Here is a 14,039-nt window from a genome sequence, read left to right as displayed (position 1 = left end):
ACTTTCCTGTAGTTTGACAGTTTGCAAGCATGCGTGTGAAGTATGGAAAAGATTTTGCAGCATCGAATAATTAATGCTGTCATTGCAAATATGACACTCACACTACCCCAAATTCATGTACTTCAAGACTTTTTCCCCTCCTTTTTTACAGCAGGCAAAATACTACTTATTGCAAGAGTCATTCTTTCCTGGGGAGGTTGTAGCATGTGATTTAAACGTTTGCCTTCTCATTTCTCAGTGGTCATTAATGGAAAGTACTGCTGCCCAAAGATCTACTTCAACCACCGGTGCTTCTCAGGGCCTTACCTTAACAAAGGCAGGATTGCAGAGCTTCCTCAGTCTGTGGGACCTGGGAACTGTGTCCTTGTTCTGAAAGAGGTGAGGTGGTTGTACACAGTGGACCTGCATATAGCAGTGTATCATAAATGCTAGAGTGTCTCTCTAATTATAGATGGGTAATTAATAAATTCAAGCTGATAATGAGTAAAGGGCGTGTGTGTGTGTGTGCATAAAATCAAGTATAAATCATGGACTGGTTTGTGAATGGCTGGAAAGAGTAAAAGCCTCTTGTTTATCTGAGTTACAGTCAACCTTCTACTGCTAAACCCTATTTTAGATTAAAACAGAGTAACCTGTAATTACCATAATCAAAGGAGTTGGTGTCTCTTTATAGCTGTAATAAGTGCTTCATTTTTAATTAACAGAATTAGCTTCAGATAATTCCAAAATTCCTTTACAGTTTGCACTGTTGGTGTTAAAACAGGAAATAAAGACTCTTCTTAGTAGCAATGGCAAACTGTTTTTGGTAGCTGGAAAACAAAAAGAATTCTATGTGTTTTTTAAGTTGGATGTGATTTGCAAAGATCAGATGAAATTGTGGTTTTGTTTTCTAATGTAACTGAGGGAGGAGAGGAGGGAAGAAGAGGCCATTCTTTAATGCCAAAGAGCCCCTTCTCCAGAACGTGTTTCACAGCAAATGTATAGGTACTTCAATGCAATAATTATTTTTCTGAAAGCTTCAAAAAGGTCACGTGGTGATTATTATCTGACCTGAGAGGCTGAAAGTTTCCCAAGGTGTAACTATATGCGCACACTCGAGCTTTCATGAAACAGTCATTTTAAATGCAAGGATTGGCTCAGCATGTCTGGAGTTTTTACCTTCCCTACCACATATCATAGCTGGGAGAGACCTTAGGAAGGACTTTCTGGCAGACGTGCTGTAAAACAAGAGTCCAGTGGGCAAGAGTTAAGCTGATTATTGAAAAAGTTCCATTCCTGCATTGGGAAAAGTACCCCATTCTTTCTGCAGATTTCAGTACTCTGATGTAAGCTGTAAGTAAAGAGCAAGTGGGAAATTGTGTGGCAGCTTCATTTAATTTGGAAGGTTTAACCCGCTTCACTGCCTGAAAGCGTGAAGTGTGCGCAGATCCTACTGATGTACGGATGCTGAGTGTTGCTAAAAGTTCAACCAATAAGCTCAGTTGTATTCATTTCAGTTATGATTGTTGCTCAATTTATGAATCCTAGAGTGAGTTTGGTACTTGTGTTATATTTAATACTCTTGAACTGTAGGCTTCTAGACTGCTGCATTAGCAGGATGAAGCTACAGGTTTGTTATGTCAAGGTTCTGATGCACCCAGTTGGGGAATGATTTGGAATAAGCACATACTAAAAATAAGAAATGAAATTTGAATGCACATTTTGTACTGTTCCCCCCTAACTTCAGGTTATTCATAACTCTGAGTTGCTTTACCACACCAAAGAAATTCTCATTTTATTATAGTACAAGCCTTATCATGGTTCATGAGAGCAAAACAGAGGAGAGCTTGAGATTCTGCAGTGTGATTTTGTAGCAAGTAGTGGGTTGGCAGGCAGCAATATCCTGCAGCATTTTTTGGCACTTCTTCACATGTCAAACAGTCTCTAAGATAATCGCTTAGATTTACCCAAGGTTATGCAAGTTTTGTAGTATTTGGCCCCAGGGTTTAATTTAGTGATGTGTAATTCAAGGGCAGTGGCTCAGAAATTGCTAGATACGCTTGTGACTCTGCAGACAAACTCTTGAAAGTTTGGCAATGCCCAAAGTGTCGACTGCTGTCAGTTTTCATTTTGGCAGTATCGGGAGGTATGTGTAATCCTGCTGTGAATGAGTGCTTTGATGCTAGATAATTTAGGTGAATAGAAGTAATTTCCTATTCTGTCCTGGCACTTTAAAACAGATTTACTGTACAAATAACTTACACATATTTTTTCCTCTTCCCTCCTTGACTGTAGGTTCTCACTTTATTGATCAATGCAGCTTACAAACCTAGCCGTGTCCTGCGAGAACTGCAGCTGGATGAAGAGGCTGCGTGGCATGGGCATGGGGAGACCCTGAAAGCCAAGTAAATTCTCGTCCTATTCTCTGCTTAGTTGATCCCAATAGCAATGTTCTCTGCAGCCTATGCTTTCACTGCTCACATTTCAGAAAAGGAAAAACTGCTTTACGGCATATCAAAGTGCTGACAGCCATTAAACTTCCAAATCTTTATAAATTTCTCTGTGAATGTCTGGTGAAGTGCATCTGATGTTAATGCTCCTTAATATGCCAGGTGTGCTCTGCTGCTGTCACGTAAGCAGCTAGTGGTCAAGTTAAGAATGCTGCGGTACTGGTACAGCAGTGTATACACGGGCAGACCTGCAGGTGAAGCTTAAGATGATTTATTTAATTCACCTGAAGGTAGTTGTCAGTATGTTAAAGCAGAAGCACATACTGCTTAGGAAGCCTCTCAGACTTCCAAGGTGTTTCCACCCAAACTTTTCAGTGGAAGAAGATTCCTCTGAAATTAAGTTACAGCAATGCTCTGAAATGTCCTGGCATGGAAGTCTTTCTACATCAGCCTACCCTAAGCAGTCCCTAGTTTTCCTACTGAGTTTTTTGGGTTGGAGCTTCTTAGCAAGATTATTTTGTGGCTAGGAAAAAAAAATAGTGATTATATTTGCATATATTTGATAAATCCAGATATTCCCTTATAGTCTAGTGATGGTCTTATAATTAGGTCACTGTGTTTGCATACCAGAGATGAGAGTTTCCCAATGTGCCATAGCAGACTTTCTTACATAGTTTTGAACATGTCAGTAATTTTTTTGCTGGATCGGTTTAATGTGTAGAAAGACGCTTTTCCATGTGTTGAAGGATTGCTCTGGATTTTGACAATAGGAAGATCATATGAAAGGTCAGTGTAACGAGAAGATGTAGCTAAAGACTAGAGAAAGAAAAAATGTGTTTGGTTTTGCTGAAATTGCTGTGTGTTTCCTTTTGTCATAGTAGTGACACCAGGAATATCTGGGCTATAAGGATAATAGCTCTTTTTTTCAGTGCATTAACTAGGTACTTGCAGGCCTGAGAAATCCCTAATAGATATCAGCATGTGCCAGTAGCTGTGCTGGGAGAACAAAGCAAAACTGATGAATGACTCTGGCAGATACTTCACAGTGTGGCTCTGTCAGTGTCATGGCAAGGCTGATGAGCAAAAAGAAATCTTTTCTTAATTTATATCAAACAGGACCAATATGTGGAGTCATGGCAAGTGACTGTCCTGACAAATTGTTCAGCAATTAGATGAAAGCTGATTGGAAATGTGACGGTAGTTCATTTCTTTGCCATAGTCTGTGCATAGAACAGCTCGCTAAAAGCTGTCTGCTGCTACCTTTATTCGCTAAATTGGCGCATTCCATCTTTGTTTCAGGGACCAGCTGTCCACATTACAGTGGACGCTTCTGCAGTCCCATAAAAACAAAGAAAGAACAAACCATCTGTGAACAAAGAAAACATCTAAACTCTGGGATAGTCCTTTCAGGGGGTATTTTATAGTCGCTGGGAGGGCAGTGTTACGGTGTTCGTTACTGCAGGCATGTCTCTGGCACTGCTTGAGGATCTGTCATAAGAGACAGGACGACTACTTGTTTTCTGGACTTGTCAGTCCATAAAGTTCTTCATTGCTCAGATTTTCCCTCAGGTTTATTTCAGAGCAACATTCTTGTACGCTTCTTGATGAAGTACTTTCATCCTGGTGATTAGAGGATTCCTGAATTACGACCATATTTTCAATGCTAGGTACAAAGGGAAGAGCTACCGTGCAACTGTGGAAGTTGTGAGGACGGCAGATCGGGTGGCAGATTTCTGTAGGAAAACATGTATCAAGCTGGAATGTTGTCCAAACCTCTTCGGCCCTCAGATGGTGCTGGATAAGTGTTCCGAGAACTGCTCTGTCCTGACTAAGACTAAATACAGTGAGTAGGTCGTTGATGTCAAAGCGAGGTGGGGCTTGGGGTGTTAGGTTTTGGTTTCTTCTAGCTTTGGCTCCAGAAGGAATCCAAAATACATTGTTTACACAAGGAGTAGCTCAAGCATTACCTACACAGGCCTACAAAATATCCATGTGCCAGTGTGTAGGGGAGAAAAAAAATAATTCTATATTAAGTGCTAGAAACATGGCTTAACTTTTGGTTGTGTGCTTAAAGTTTTCTTATTAAGACAACTTTTGGGACAAGGACTGATGCTAATATTGTCACTTAAGTGGCATTGTAATTGCTTTTACCAATTTGTTGTGGAACAAAATAAAAAACCTTCAAGCTCTTTTCTTAGCTTTTAGGGTTTTTAGGCTTTTTTAAACTATAACTGTTCGGCACTGTGAGAACAAATAGTGCACTGAGGACACATTTTAAAACTACAAAACATCACAAAAAGTGTCATTAAATTGGACCAATCTGTGGCTGATGATTTTTGTATAAAATCTGATCATTTAGGGCTTCTCAGAGACAGAGGAAGTAAATCTTCATAGGGCACATAAAATTGATTAATAACTCTTCTTCCTTAATCCAAATTGAAAAGGAAAGTACAGACATAATCATTTTGAAACTTTGTAGAATTGGGATTTCTATTGGGAAATGTCCTTTTACTGATTTTCCAGTCCTGATGATGGACAAACGTAACTAGGGACATTGAGGGTGCATTTCAACATGGTGCTCCTTTTTTCTGTCCTGGTAGCACACTATTATGGAAAGCGGAAAAACAAGCGGATAGGTAGGCCACCGGGTGGCCACAGTAACCTGGAAGTAGCCATGAAGAAACCAAATAAAAGACGGAAGAGACGAAAACATTTTTTTGTTCATAAGAAAAAACGTTCTTCTACTTCAGTGGATAACACTCCAGCTGGATCTCCCCAGGTATGAGACTGCCAACAGCTTTAATAGGTATGACGTGATCTTTGACCAGCTTCACTTGAAACGGCAAACTGTTAGCTCCTTGTAACCTCAGTTTGCAGTTGACAAATAGGTGGCAATTGTAGCTTTTGTCCTGAACTTCCCATTGTTTTCATTTCATCACTTTTTTTTTTTTTTCCCCCTACCTCTTCAGGGCAGTGGGGGAGAAGATGATGATGACCAGGACGAGGTAGATGAAGAATCTCTGACTGAGGATAGTACCTCGGAGCACCAAGACGAATTGCTTGAGGAATCAGAGGTATCGGAGAAGAAATCACTATCGTCCTCTCCTACACAGAGTGAACTGTCTCATTCCCTGGCTCAGGACCGAGACAAGCGGAAGAGGAAGCTCAGGACCTTTTCCTTTTCTGACGATGAAAATAAACCTCCTTCGCCAAAGGTAACTTTGAATGCAGATTTCTGCTCTAGCTTGCTCACTCTTGGGCAAGCACAAGTATCTTGGGAGTATTAATCATTATGGGTGAGTTCTCATAAAATACTCCCTTACCCCATAAAGGGCATTGTGAAGACACAACAGAATAATTAAAAAATTGTGATTTTTATTACAGTCATATTGCAGGACTGTAAGAAAGACTAAACAGAATGCTGGAGACAAAATGGTGAGCTTTCCATTTCTCAGCTGCTAGCTCTCCTTTTGGTTCACCAGGACAGTGATGTGGTGTCAACCGAATCCTGGTTTTACATCCCTGTTTACTGTCTCTAACAATGTTACAGCTTCTACCCTCAGCACAGTGCTGTTCTGCACATCCCTGCTAACAGAGGCAGAAACCTCTACAATTTAAGCTCCCATTAGAGCTTCGTTTGGCAGCTGAATGTTTGAGGGGGGGGGAGCAGAGGGGAGTGTTGGTCCATTGCATATGTAATATTTTGGGGAGTTCTTTTTGTGCTGGGTGGCTTGTCTAGGACATAAAGATGGAAGTTGCTGAAAAGCTGCAGCTGGACAGTAACCCTCTGGAATGGAGCGTGGCTGACGTCGTACGATTCCTCAAATCGACTGACTGTGCACCACTGGCGAGAATTTTCCTTGATCAGGTGTTGTTTTCTGTTACAACATTTAACATCTGCTAAAATGTTGAATCTGGCACTTTGCTTCTTATCCTCTAATGAATCACAAAAAGAAGGTCGTTTAAATTTTATAGTAGGGTTGTGAGGAAACAAACGCATGTGCAACCTTCTGCAGTTTGGGAGAGGAGAGCTAAGGGAATGACCAGAATTTTTCAGGTTTCATAGTACTCGGTGGAGGATATTTTGGTCTGTGGGGCATCCGAATCCCGAAATTATAGAGAATGCCTATGACCAAGCACCATGAACGTAGGAGCCTGTTTTCTAGGAGACAGATTTTTGCCATTTGTTTTTACTTTTCCAAATGATAAATATTTTGTGTTTTGCAGACTAACTGCAAGTATCACGGTGTTGTACAGCTGCAGAAGTGAACGGTTTTGTTTCAAGTGTGACAATTAGAGTACAAATATGAGTCAGGTTAACATTGTACTTGCATCTTGGTTAAAATTTGCCATTAAAAGATCATCATCTATCAGAACTGTTTTACTAGAACTAGTGATGAGTATGGTTTGTGGTAGATGTTCCAGAAGATATGCTTTTCCTTGTAGAACCTCTATTTCTATAGAAAGATGCAGAAGTTAGGTAAAATTACTTTCTGCATGCAATTACCTTGGTTTCTATTGTTAGGTTGATTTTTTTTTTTTTTTTTTTTTTTACAATAGTACCTCATGAGATTCTGTCCCTGAGCCAGTTTTGAGCTGATGTTTTAAGAAAGGAGTAAATTTGTTGTGAGAAAGAGATTTTTAAACTGCCTAGAGTAGCAGGAAAGAAGCATCTAATTCACAGTCATGAATCTGAAATTACAGCAAGTCAAAGCTGAAGGAGCAGGGAAAATAAAACCACAAAATCACTATGGAGTTTTTGTCTTCTGACAGGAAATCGATGGCCAGGCACTGCTGCTGCTTACCCTGCCCACTGTTCAGGAGTGTATGGACTTGAAGCTTGGGCCAGCTATTAAACTTTGCCATCACATTGAGAGGGTCAAACTTGCCTTTTACCAGCAGTTTGCTAACTGAGGAGCAGCCAAGCTGACGTGGACCTTTGAAGCACAACTACAAAAATATGCTCCTTTCTCTCTAGCAAGGAAAGCCAAATGAAATTAAACTGAGGCCCTGGTGACCGAAAAGCATCTGTCAGCCTCAGTTTTTTACTTTGACAAAAGGAAGACAACATCTGGAGCAAAATGCCAATGCAAACATAGGGGCTACTCTATCAGCTGCCAGCTCGGGAACACAATAGTCTCTTGCTCTATGGTTCCCCTTTTTTAATGTATTTTTTAATGATTACATAAAAGTCTGCTCTGGTGGGAAATGACATTTCAATAGTTCTGTAGGCACAGAACTTTAAAAGGAGAAACGGATCCTGTTTACGTTAGCATGTGGGCTGCCAGAAACAACCTTTCTCTGTTCCTGATGATTCACAGAATCCCCTTCCCTCCCTGTGGATGAACACTTGCTTTACCACAGCACTGACTTTGGAATGTGCTCTTTGCACATTCGTGTGTTAATGTTGAGTTTTTTTAATGAATTTGTTCATTGTTAGGACAACAACGTGGCCACAGGGTTCTGAATGTACAGTATACAAAGAGTGTGGTTCCTTTTGGTTGGTTTTTTTTGTTTGTTTGTTTTGGTTTTTTGTTTCGTTGTTATTGGGCCTTTGTTTCGTTTTGTTTTTACTACCTCTGTAGCCTGAACAGTAGAAGTGATGAATGAAAAGGGAGGGAACAACTACTTCTGGACAAATCAGCTGTAGCTGCGCAGCAGTCTCTCGTCTGTAGGCACGTCAGGAGTACAAACCAATATCAACGTACAGAGCTTCTGTTCCAAAGCTTTAGCTGAAACCTGTGTAGGTTTAATCTGATGTTACCTTTTTCTCAGATATTAGAAAACTGAATTATTTTGCACTTCTCTTACAGATGGGCTGCAGGAAAAAAGGAAGGAAAGAGAAATGCCTCTGCATTTTCTATATTTTGGTTGTCAGATTTATATATTTTTTTTTTTAATTGTGTGAAGTTATTTCCTTTTTCTTACAGCAAACAATTGGGCCTTGTACACAGAGTGTGTCAGCAGATTTTTGGTTTGCTACCTGAACATCATTTTGGAGAATACATAAGGAAACTGCTATCAAAAGAGCACTGCAACTTAGCTCTGCCAGTGTTTGCATACTGGGAGCTATCTTATGAGGATGACTTTGTATTTTTAAGTATTTGGAGCTGCTCAGGATGAGGCTTGGTCAAAATATGAGGGGTCGGGAAGGGGGTTGTCTGGTTTTTTTAGAGTAAAGGAGAAGGATCAGAGGGACATCTAGCGCCATCAGTAGACCTACAGTAGGATGAACTGCTGATTCTAATTTTCCAGGGTAGTAAAACCCAATCAGCCACTTGCTGTAGACCTGTGCTTGACACTTTAAGTAACAGGGCTTACATTACTTTTCATTAAAGATGTGGGGAAACTTGCATCAGGCTCAAGATCTCCAACGTAAGCATTAGGTTTCAGATGGCTTGCATTCATTCACTCTGCCTGTTCTCAAGAGTATTTGGAGGAGCACAGGCAGGAGCTCTATGTGTGCAGCCCTGGTCCTTTATCACCTATTCAGATACTTTTTTGCAGAAGGCCCCTGGCATAATAAGGTGTTTGAGGTAGGAAGGTGCTCACTGCAGGAATTGTTTAGGAGGGATGCATTTGCTGGTTTCTGATAAACACTGGTTACTCTGGGCAGATGGATTGATTCAAGCATCTCTTAGGCCTAATGTGATCCCTTATTCTGATGCTGTGAGCTGTAGGATTCAGCAAGGAGGTAGTCTGTAAACCAAGAGCTGAGTTTGCACAGTCTGTGTCTGTATCTGCCACATACGTGTTGAGGGGGAGCTACCTCCAGTGAAAACTGTTGAGAGTAAACAAAGCTAAATAACTGGAGTTTATTTTGTTTGCCCCTTAGAATAACTGTCTAGTCAAGGGAGAACTATTTACAGAAGTGCTAAAATCAATGGGGTTTTTTTCCATTCCAGAATCAAAATATAAATATCAGACTGTTTACTAGCTGAGTATTCATGAGGGAGGGAGGGCAGTGTGTAACTGGGACAATTTTTTGTCTCCCAAGTTATAAACAGAGTCTGAAAACATCATTAAATTGAAATAAAAAAAGTGTCCCCCCTTCTTCCTCATGCTAGGTATGTGGCCAATAAATGGACGTTTTGGCTCTTCATACTGTGCTTAGGTCACCGGTCTGTATTTCATTCCTTTAGGACAAGCTCAGTGATAAGCCATTAGGCCTGAAGAAAATGTTGAAAGAAACACTGCTGCTTTGCTGTCAGTGTCTTGTCTCGAGAAATTTGACCAGCAGAGAACTTCTGGGCTGGAAGATGATGCTTTGGTATCATATTTGTCATTCTCCAGGGTTTCCAGAATTTTATTGCACTGATGCCCAGCAGAACTGACCTGCATAGCCAAGAGATGTTGCTTCCACCTTTCCCCATGGACAGATAGATGTCTTTTTAAGTAGTTGTCGGGAGAGAACAGAGCTGAAAGGGTAATTTAGTGAACCTCTTAACATTGGTGCCTAGGGTTTTAAATACAAATGTCATACTTCTTTTTTTCAGTAAATAAAGCAATCAGCAGTTTCAGAGGTTAGTGGGATACTTACTGGTCACCTTTGGCATGTTTTATAGGCTGGATTTTTCTGCCTTGTTTTGGGAGGCACTGACAGTCTGGTCCCAATGGGATCTATTTTTGTTGAGATTTTCAAAAGGGATGTTTTCATTATTTGTGAAATGTTTTTATGCTGCACACGGGTACTGTACACTCTGTTTCCTGGAAAAAATGCACTCTGTTTTATTGCTGGATTTAAAAGGGATAATTGGGGCTTTATCTTGATGGATGGTGTTTCTACTTGACTCTGTTTCAAGTTCCTCGTTCTCTCTACGCGTGGCAGATGACACAACTGCACTTATATTGGTTCATCTTACTCCAACATGACTTGAAATCAGCTCATGCGCTGCTTTAGTTGCTCTGTTTCTTCAAAACTGGATTTTGGATAGCTGATGGCTGAATCTTGGCTTGGGGTGATACCAGTGTTTCACCAGCAGCCGTTGCTGGGACGGCAGCAATTCAGGCTTCAGGGATTTGCGCTGCCCTCTACCACATCATTCACCGTACAATACGACAACGCTGGAGTCCAGGAGAAAGGCAGTGACGTCTTGCAAATGTCTTCAGTACCAGAAAATGAGCCCTCTGTTGGGCCTCATTTACTGTTTGTGTGGGTGGTAAATGGAAATTGCCCTTGTCTTACTCATTGAGGGTTTGTATTCTTGCTTGTCGTATTTTCATATGCACTGTACAGTCTTGGCTTTGCACATCATAGCTTTAGAAACCTGGTGGTGCCTCCATATGGCACTTGTACTGTACTAAGCTTAGCCTTGTTAGGCAGAAAGATTTTGTTGAGTTTCTGTGGCGTGCTTTCTGCACCAACACAAGGATTCCATAATAGAGAAGTATTTGACCTCCAATAATGTCATGGAAGGTTAATGTGGTAGAATTATCCCCCAAAGCAAGAGCAGCTTGCAGTCCATCCTAAGCTGAAGGCAGCCCTACCAGAAGAGGAGAGGTACAGCACTGATCTTTGTGAAAGAAGACTACTTTTCTCCTAATGCTAAACATTTCTGCAAGTTGCTTTTTGAGGAATGAAATAAAAGGCAAATTTCATTTGTGTGTTGTAAAGAACTCCAGGATTGTTCGCAGTCTCTCCTGGGATTAACAGAAACAGTACATACAGAGCTCGGGAGTGGTTGTTAAGATTATTTTCTCTTGTCACAACTTTCAGCGGTATTCTGTTGCTTTAAGATTTGCTAATGTTTATTCTTGATTCCAATGATGCTTTAAAGGAGGGAAGGAGTATTTAGCTGCTAGATCCACAGAAGTATAAATATATTTACAGTTAACTGGACTGAGCACTTCATTCTTCTGTATAAAGTACAAAGACTTGGTACGTTGTTAGCAAAAGGCAAAGCGGCTTGAGAGATTTTTGAATATAACGGAATAGGCTTCAAAACTATCAAGCTCAAATTGGAGACTGGATACCTTTGGACCAAATTTGTTGTTAGAGGAGAAGTTAATAGATGAAGTAGCCTTACCAAAAGCCCAAAATACACTGATCCTATACAAAGCTACTCCTTAACCAGTCCTTCACATAGTGGCAGACTGGTTACTGCCTGCTGTGAGCTGAAATTACCTAAAAGTAGCTAAGCACAAAGACATAGGCTCTGTCAGGAGACTTCAAGTGTTGGCTGAAGGCTCCATTTTAAATGGATTGTGTGCTGAACCCCTATTTCAGAGTGCTGCCAGCCTTCCCCAAACATGCATGTAGCCTTGTTTTCAAAGGCAGCCTTTTGGGTGAAGGGTTAGAATGGGACTTGGGGAACACCAAGATACAAGCCTCTTTTATTGTTACCTGTTTTTCTAAAAAAAAAAAAAAAAAAAATAGTTGTACGAAATGTAGCAAAAATGAGTTAAGAATAGTGACACTTTGTCTCCATGGTCATTTCTAGCTTCCTCAACATCAGATCTGTTGTTCTGAAATGCACCAGACCTATAAATGGACTTTTTGATGAGAAAACAAAGTTACTCTTTTAGGTGCAAAGCCAGCGGTGTTTGGCTCAGCTTTAAGCCATGGAAGCGAGCAGGTCTTGCGCTGACAAAATTTGGAGGCGGTAGGTCTAACAGACTTAGCACAAACATGGGCACAGCCTGTGGAAGTCCTCTAGCCTTGCACAGTTCAAGAGGAACAGGCCTTCTGCTTGAGACACGGGGACAGTTCATGCAAGGTGTGTGAATGGACAATGAAGTCTGGGCACGGATGAGTTCTTGCCCACTCTGAAAGTTGTTGAGCACCAGTTTCCAAGAAACCTCGTGGAAAAAAAAAATATCCGGAGGTGTCATGTTTCTCCTCTCCTCTTTCATTTTTTTTTTCTGTTTAAAATGAATTTTAAATAATCTTTGTAGACAATCAGAGGTCTTTTAGGAGACAGCCCTAAAGAGTACCTGCTCTCCACCTGTGGGCCTCTTTCTTATACTAACTCATTGGAACTGATGCACTTTTCCTGTATTTTGCCTTTTTTAATTAGCTGCTTGTTCTTAAACAAAGATTTAAATGCATATTGTGTTGTGTCCCTTCTGCTTGTTGTTTTATCATTCTTTAACTTTTAAATATATATATATGCAGTGAGACTGAAGTACTACATGGAAGAGAAACATGCACAAGAAAATATGCCTATTATGTCCCACCATTGTTTGAGCAGGTGTAACAATTTAATCAGAGGATTTTTTAAAAAATATTTTGGATGGATATTTTGCTTGTTTTGTCTGTAAATAGTGTACATACCTTTGTGGTATATGACAGTTTTAAGTGGTTGTAAGAAAATTAAAAAAGATACTTAAACTGTTACTGATGGCTTTGGTGTTAATATTAACAACAAATGATGCTGCTTACCATGAGCAATTTTCCGTCTTACAGAAGTATGGGGGAAACTATAGCATGTTCTGTTACTTGCATGAAAGGTCAATGCAGACCACCTAAATACTGCTTGCATGGGCTTTACGTTAAAGGGCTTGACTGGGTTGTATACAGTTCCCTCAAATGCAGGAGTCCTATTCATCTAAGCTTCTTTCTAAGGTAACAGATTTTGTTTCACAGGATGCTGAAGCTCATATACAAGAGCTGAGGACAGAACCGCGCATCAGGGTAATTTTTTTTTTTTTTTTATTGCTTCCTTTGGACGTAAGCTGCTTGGTATGATCTGAAGCAAACCTTGCCGACGCTGCTGCTTCTTCTTGATGGTTTTGTAAAGGTTTACACTATCCCAGCCAGTCAAAATTTTAAGAAGAGCTGGCTTTGCTTTCTCTGAATAACATGAGGGTCCACAGGATGTCTCAGAAACAGGTCAGCCTTGTAAAGTTCTTGTTTCCTTACTTGGTGTTCCAACAGATTGTACGTGTGCTCCTCGGCACTTGTTTCTTGGCTGCACTTCACTTGTCTTGAACTGATTTTATACTGGGTATAGAAAATGCATAGGAGTGGGATGAAACTGATTTGCTTAATACTGTCTTTAAACTTCTATAAATATGTAGGATTTAATGTAAATCCTTTACTTGCCTTCACAGAGCACTGTCTATTTGGGAGAAATCTGAAGGCTTGTGAATAACATATCAGGAGGCAGTGTCTTGTCTGCCACAGGTTTCGGAAGGGTTTATGGGAGTCATGAGGACTGAAAACCCTTGAGGAGGTATTTTTTGGGAACGATCTATTTTAAAAGCATGAAATACGGAGTAACACAAGGCGTCAGCCCTTCAAGTTGTTTCCAGATACATGTGGAAACAAAAATTTTGTGCTTAAAAAGCATGAGGTGAATTTTTAACCAGTATAAGCATCCAGGTCAGGTGTGTGTGTGGAACGTCCAATGTTCAGCAGCAGCTGTGACAGCTTGAAAACCATTCCTGGGCCACAACCAAATAGCTCAGGTCCACGTCGGAATGCAGAGCTGGATGGCTGTGATTCCTGTGTACAAGGTGGGAGAACAAGCAACCTTCTTGGTCCTTGCCCATTCTTTCAGGTAACTCTGCATTCCTGAGCTCTTGCTTTTGATGCAGCTCAAAGCAGAGGAGGGTTCGACCTGGGCTGCCGGGGCACTGAACAGTGCATTCTGGCTGCATGCTCTGCGA

The 14,039-nt window shown here is 40.7% G+C and overlaps 1 protein-coding gene across 2 annotated transcripts in view; it reads left to right on the top strand.

Annotated features, from left to right (window-relative positions):
- The window catches only part of SFMBT1 (Scm like with four mbt domains 1), a 38,655-nt gene extending 25,890 nt beyond the window's left edge, over positions 1-12,765 (top strand). For both annotated transcript variants that reach the window (XM_056337118.1, XM_056337117.1), the window contains exons 14-20: positions 239-378; positions 2,275-2,384; positions 4,097-4,272; positions 5,030-5,208; positions 5,399-5,644; positions 6,169-6,297; positions 7,203-12,765. In XM_056337118.1, the coding sequence (XP_056193093.1) occupies positions 239-378; positions 2,275-2,384; positions 4,097-4,272; positions 5,030-5,208; positions 5,399-5,644; positions 6,169-6,297; positions 7,203-7,343 (1,121 nt within the window). In that variant the 3' untranslated portion in view covers positions 7,344-12,765. The remainder of the gene's footprint in view (positions 1-238; positions 379-2,274; positions 2,385-4,096; positions 4,273-5,029; positions 5,209-5,398; positions 5,645-6,168; positions 6,298-7,202) is intronic.
- Positions 12,766-14,039: the final 1,274 nt, after the last annotated feature.

The sequence above is a fragment of the Falco biarmicus genome, chromosome 4, assembly GCF_023638135.1.
Source record: "Falco biarmicus isolate bFalBia1 chromosome 4, bFalBia1.pri, whole genome shotgun sequence".
Classification (NCBI taxonomy): domain Eukaryota; kingdom Metazoa; phylum Chordata; class Aves; order Falconiformes; family Falconidae; genus Falco; species Falco biarmicus.
The sequence above is the reverse complement of the archived record's forward strand: the minus strand, read 5'-3'. Positions and strand labels throughout refer to the sequence as shown.